The sequence below is a fragment of the Echinops telfairi genome, unplaced genomic scaffold (genome assembly GCF_000313985.2).
Source record: "Echinops telfairi isolate 266 unplaced genomic scaffold, ASM31398v2 ScPeMD7_7469;HRSCAF=8507_1, whole genome shotgun sequence".
NCBI lineage: Eukaryota > Metazoa > Chordata > Mammalia > Afrosoricida > Tenrecidae > Echinops > Echinops telfairi.
The window spans coordinates 18,590,410-18,596,790 of NW_022111373.1; the positions used below are offsets into that span (position 1 = coordinate 18,590,410).

General features: G+C 39.7%; 1 protein-coding gene across 2 annotated transcripts; it reads left to right on the forward strand.

Annotated features, from left to right (window-relative positions):
- The first annotated feature begins 6,056 nt into the window (after positions 1–6,056).
- Positions 6,057–6,344, forward strand: LOC101643972 (small ubiquitin-related modifier 2-like). Of its 2 annotated transcripts, XM_004696582.1 has the most exons (2): positions 6,057–6,218; positions 6,282–6,344. In XM_004696582.1, the coding sequence occupies exons 1-2, from the start codon at positions 6,057–6,059 to the stop codon at positions 6,342–6,344; spliced, it is 225 nt and encodes a 74-aa protein (XP_004696639.1). The 2 variants fall into 2 exon arrangements, with proteins under 2 accessions (XP_004696639.1, XP_004696638.1); XM_004696581.3 differs by having other exon boundaries at positions 6,057–6,344.
- The last annotated feature ends 37 nt before the right edge of the window (positions 6,345–6,381 follow it).

Below are 6,381 nucleotides of genomic sequence, written 5' to 3' on the forward strand. Positions count from 1 at the left end.
TCCTGGTCCCGGAAGTTGAGACAGAACTGCCCTTGTGGGTTCCCAAGACCGTACCTCTTTACAGGAGTAAGTAACCTCATCTTTCTCCCATGGAGCAGCTGGTGGTCTGGAACTGGTGAACTTGAGGTTAGCAGTGCAATAAGTAACCCATTACACCACCAGGGATAAAAGGAAGGAGTGGAGAGGTTGGGATCTATTACCACGAAAGAAGAGCTGGGAAAAGGAGTGCACTCTAAACACTGAGCCCCTGGTGCTTTGAACCTCCTAGACTCAGAGAGACAGAAGTGTGTGCGTGTGTGTGTGGGGGGGGAGGGGGGTATATAAGAATGAAAAAACCTCTTAAAGCCAGCACTCTGAATTTGGAGTTCTAGCTTCCTAAACTACAAGAATAAATGTGTTTGTTAAAGCCTCCACTTCTGCTCCTTCTGTTATACAGCACTAAATATTTAAAACACCCAGTAACTAGGATACAATTGTATCCCATATTCTCAAAGTCTCTTTTGAACTTTCTCTTTGCAATGTTATAAGTAAATTTACACTTCCAATGATAACACCCCTTATCACAGGGAACTGAGTCTCAACTGCTGGATGAGGAGGAAATGTTTAATTTTAAAATGCCTCAGCCCCAGAAGCAAGTATTATGTGTACTCCCAGGGAAGCATAACTCACCGTGATTTCCTACGCCTTTAAGAAGAACAGGAATCATGAGAACATCAGTCTCCAAAATCCAGAGACCAGAAGAATAAATGGTTTCCAGCTACCACTACCTACTGTTCTAAAGAGAACACATTCGAAAGTCCAGGATAGAGTGGAATAAAAATGGATGCGGGTGGGCTGGGGTGGTGGGGAGACCTTCAAGATTATAAAAAAGACCATACTTACCGGTTGGATAGAGACTGGTGGAATCCCACCCCAGACTATGTTCCTTAGTTGCCCTTCAGTTCTAGAAAGGAACTATGAACCTATAGCTCAATTTCAACCACACAATAGATCCATAAGGGGAACAACACACATTCGGATAATTAATCATTTGAGATCAAGGGAAACATTTACTCAAGGACAAAAAAAGCTCATAAAGGCTAAGAAAGGAAGAAGGGAAGTAAAAAACACAAAGAGGAAATGAGTTAACTGATGCTACATTATGGGAATGCATCAATGACATGAAACAAAATGTGTTCACAATGTTGAGTAGAAAGAAAACTGATGTACCCAAGTCACAATAAAAAGTTTTGTTGATGTTCTAGCAAACCACAGTATATCAATTTTCTTCACTAACAATTCAAATTCATCAACTTTTCTAAGGTATAGCTTACACATGCAGATGAGGCAAATGAAAAGCACTATGGCCTAGGTCAGCGGCAACTTAGCCCTCAAGAGACATTTTTGTTCCAGGATTGAAAATCTAGTTTATCTTACAGAGATCACGACCATATTGTCTGAGCAAGAAACAGATTGATGGCACATTGCAGATTATAGTCACAGAAAAGTTAGGGTGGTTATCTCTAACTGGCAGGTCACCTTTAATAAAAGTATACTCAGAATTATGTTATTGTCACGATATTGCTGATGTGCAATCACACTAACAACTAATAACTCAATATAGACGATTTAAATGTCAAGAACTGCTTATTACTGAAACTCCAGTATACTGCTGGTGAGAATACAAAATAGTACAGTTGCTTTAGGAAACACTCAGAGGAGTGAGTTTCTCATGAAATTATACAATCACTTGCCATTGACCCAACAATCCCAATCCAAGGGCTTTTCCCAACAGAAATAAAAACTGTAATTTGCAAAAGAGATGTACTTAAATGTTTATGGCAGCTTTTTTCATAATCTCCAAACATTGGTATTATTTCATTGTGCCCTTAAAAGATACGTTTAAATCCTAACCTCTGTATCTGTGGATATGACCATTTTTGGGAAATCAGGCTATTCTTTTGTAAATTAGGTCATACTGGAGTAGCCTATTGCCATGAACTTGATTGCTACTCTTGGGGTGCCAATATAGGATTTCCATGGCTGCAAGCCTTTACAAGTGCATATAACCTCAACTTTCTTCCAAGGTGCAGCTGATGGGTTTGAACCACTGATCTTGAAGTTAGAACCACTGATCTTGAGGTTAGAAGTCCAATTGCGACCAGGGCTCCTTTACTGGAGAAGGATGGGTGCTAAAGTTAATCCCATCTGAGCATTGTTTTGTTTTGTTTTTTAAAGGAAGCAGACACAAGAGGAAACATACACAGGAAAGACAGACAGGAGCAGATGGCTCTACAAGTCCAGGAAGGCCACGAACTGCCAATTACTTTGCTAGTAGCTAAAATGAGAAAGAGATCAAAGGACTTTCCCCTAGAGACAAAAGCAAATAAAAACAAATCCACTGGCCTTATGCCAATTCCAATTTACAGAAACTCTAAAAATCAGAATAATGCTGCCCCATCGGGTTTCTAAGATTGTAAATCTTGATGCAAGCGGACTGCCACATCTTTCTCCCACAGAGCAGCTGGTGGAGCACACGCCCTGAATTGAGACTTTAGGCCTCTTCCAGAACTGTGATAAAATAAAACCCTGTTCATTAATGCTGCCCACATCTGCTAGTTTATATAACAGCACTAGAAAATTATGACGCTGGAAACAAGTGCTTCCACTGGTGAATGGATAAACATGCTGAGGTACATCCGTACACTGAACTACTACTACTCAGCAATGAAAAGAAATTATTGGCGCACACTACATACATCCTGAATGACTCTCAACTGCACTATGCTAAGTCAAAGCAGTCCAACTCAAAAAGTTACCAAAAGCAAAAAAAACTCGGGGGCCATCGAGGCAATGCTGACTCCCGGCAACCTCCTCTGGGTTTCCCAGACTGTATTTGTTTACAGGAAACAAAAGCCCAGTCTTTCTCTCAAGGATCTGCTGATGGTTTCGATCTGCCACCCATGTGAATTGCAGCCCAACACATAACCACTACACCATCAGGGCTTCCAGAAGATTTCATTGAGAAGACATTCTGGAAGAGACAAAATCATAGAACAGGAAACATCACACAAGAGGACAGAAGCTGAGGACTTGAGGGTGATGGCACTATTCGACATCTCGATGGTGAACGGGCGGGAACTGGACTACATGTGAACTTTGTAAACTGAAAACATTACTTACCGACTCTGTTAAATATTCTATAAGAAAACTGAAATGCTGGCAAGGAATGCTTCCTCGTTTTTTGTTTTTTTCTTCAGATTAGGCCATAAATGCATTTAATTAAAACTTCTGCCACTTAAAAATTTTTTCTAGAATATATGTCTCCATTTTCACGTCTGAGTAAATGAGCTGCAAGCATTTATTATAAGATTTAAATTGAAACAAGTTTATTTATTTAAAATTTGTTTGACAAATATGACAAGACAAACAAGATCAGTGAGCACTACACCTCAAAAGTTATTTAAGCAATGTTCTTCTATGTTAAGTACATCCTAATGCTTAAAAAAAATTAGTTATTCCATTCATTCAGTCAATAACTACCACTGGAGGCCAATTACGTACCTAAAAGAGAAAATACAAATGTCAAACAAGACAATCCTTGTCTCTGTCATTATATAGGTTAAACAAGCAATAAATAAATAAAGTATGATATGTACAATAAATCTCATTGTTTGGGGAATGCATAGCCAGTGTACATAATCAAACCATATGGATTCTGAATCTTATATTTGCTGTGCTGAAGAACTAAAGTGTAACTATCTATAAAGCTCACGCGTTCCCATTGTAATCTATACCTTAAAGAGCTTGGTGTCTTGTTGAACTCAAAATGACAGCTTAAATCCATGCACCACCAGTACTCAACAAGCAGCTGCCCCCATTAACCTCCAGTATTTGATGATGGAAAGACAGTAAGAAGGCTGAATGCATATACTATCCTGACACAAGCCATACAATAGTCACTCTCCTATCACAAATTCCTCTTGAAAATATTTCTGTCATTTTTAAAACAAGCAGGAAAATTCTCCAATACACAATACCATGATTATAAATTTCATTTCTTTTTTAAGATGGGGGTGGGAAGAGAGAAAAACATGAACGAATAGTAAGAAATAAAGCAAATCAAAGACTAGAAACTCATCTTCCAGAATAAAAATAAAGATTTTTTCAATTAAGTCATTAAAAAATGTAAGGAAGTTTAAGGAAACTAAACAGAAACCATAAAAGCACACTCCTTTTTAATTATTATGAGAGAGGAAGTTAAGATGTATAATAAAAGGCTGCCTGCAGGTACTTTAGCATGAAATGATCATATGCTGAGCCAAAATTATATGGCCCCAAAGGAATAAATAGCATTTGATGCATAGCCAGGTTTGCCAGTTACCTGAAATGTTTTCCATCTCAAGCATCCTAATTACATAATGCTCTGGGACTTCAATGGAGCCCACAAGACCAGGGTTAATAACATCATGTCAAAAAAAGAAAAAAGCTTTCAACAACTGCTTAAAAACAATGGATACAGATTAAAGTGCTTCTTGGTAGGTATACTATGTACAAAAAAATAGAAAAAGTGTATTAGCATCTTACTGACACTCTATCTCTAAGCACTAAGATGCTGAGTATCAAAAACAAGGAGTGAATGCAAATAAATGCAGGTTCATAGTCTCTTTTCTAAAATTCTTGTGGTCAAACATGTTTTAGGATTCACAATTTGGATTGATTTGATACAGTGTTACATTATATATTTTATAACAAGTTTCCGAGCCCTTGTCTGGCACCCTATGAAAGTAGTATTCATTGCTAAAGTATAAAATACATATTTCACAGAAATAAAAAACAAACATGACACAGACAGGGTGTAAGGAAAAGAAAACATTTTTCACTTCCCTTTTTTCTAAAGAAAACCCTTAATATAACTTTAACACAAATATGCTGTACTCTAATATACTGCCAAGTATGTGACTGAAAGTTGGGGGGGGGGGGAGTTTTAAAATAACAGATAGCAAGTAATTTCAAAATATTCAGATGTCTGCTACTTTTATAAAGTACACTATATCAAAAAGCATCATGTGACAAGTTTCCATTTAAAATGTTATGGTTAATATTTTAATAAATTCTATTTTAAAAATTAAAAATTAAAAATACTGCAGTTTTTATATAAAGGGCATGATGGCACAGTCCGACCTCCTCTGATTTGACATGGGGGAAGGCAAGTCAAACTTAACATAAACCCAAAGCTAAATTCTAGGGGGCAGAGTTCAGATATGCTTCCACCTTCCAATGTTCTTCACCAATTCTGACACCAATCACCCCTCCCAGAGCATTCCATGATGGGTTCAAATTGCAATGGCCATATAGAACTCACAGACAACCTTAGTAGGTAGAAGCTTTAGTAGGAAAATTCAGATTACAATTCAAGATCAGAAATGCTCAGGATACACTTCGTTTAATCAGGAGGGGCCTCTTCTCGGCCATGTCTGTAAATACACCTCTCTCTGGTCCTTGGGCTTTCAGCCCCTTGGCTTTTGCCCAACTTATAGACAAATGTTACACTTCAGCACTATCAATAAAATGCCCCAAAGGGCACACCATAAGCCTCAGCCTAAAAGAGCCAAACATAGGCAAGCCTAGTTCCTCCAATTAAGTGCCTGGAAACCCTCAACTCTGCAAGCAAGCTTCCTGCCTGCCTGACAGAGAATGTATTCACTCCGTGGGTCAGAACACCCCCCACTTCATCTCATGCTCTGGCTCTTGGATCTGCTGCTGCCACTCACTGGGACCACCGCTGTCTCCTGAATTGATACGGTCTGTGCCTAGGAATCTAGGGATCCAGAAGACGCACTCCACTTCTGGGTCTTCTTTCTTTTGGGCACTGAGATCCCCCGTTCCTGCTTTGAGATGGCTCATTTTAAAACTAAACTGACAATCCTCATTAAAATTCCATATACGTTGCTCTCCCTCCTCCACCACTGCCGCCTCCTTTCTTCTGCCGCTCCTGGAGCTGCCTGTGTGCTCCTTTGGGGCGGACCTGCTACCTCTTTTGCGAAGCGGCAGCGGAGGAGACTTCGACACCCGCCATGGCCGACGGGAAGCCCAAGGACGGAGTCAAGACTGAGAACGGCGATCATATGAATTTGAAGGTGGCGGGGCAGGATGGTTCTGGGGTGCAGTTTAAGATTAAGAGGCATACGCCACTTAGCAAACTGACGAAAGCCTATTGTGAACGACAGAGTTTGTCAGTGAGGCAGATCAGATTCCGATTTGACGGACAGCCAAGCAATGAAACAGACACATCTGCACAGTTGGACATGGAGGACGAAGATACAATTGATGTGTTCCAGCAGCAGACAGGAGGCGTCTTCTAAGAGGGAGCCTGCTCCTTTCCTCCAGAACTCTCTTCCT

Coding starts and splice junctions, on each gene's coding strand:
- LOC101643972 (XM_004696581.3), top strand. CDS start 6,057: ATGGCCGACGGGAAGCCCAAGGACGGAGTCAAGACTGAGAACGGCGAT.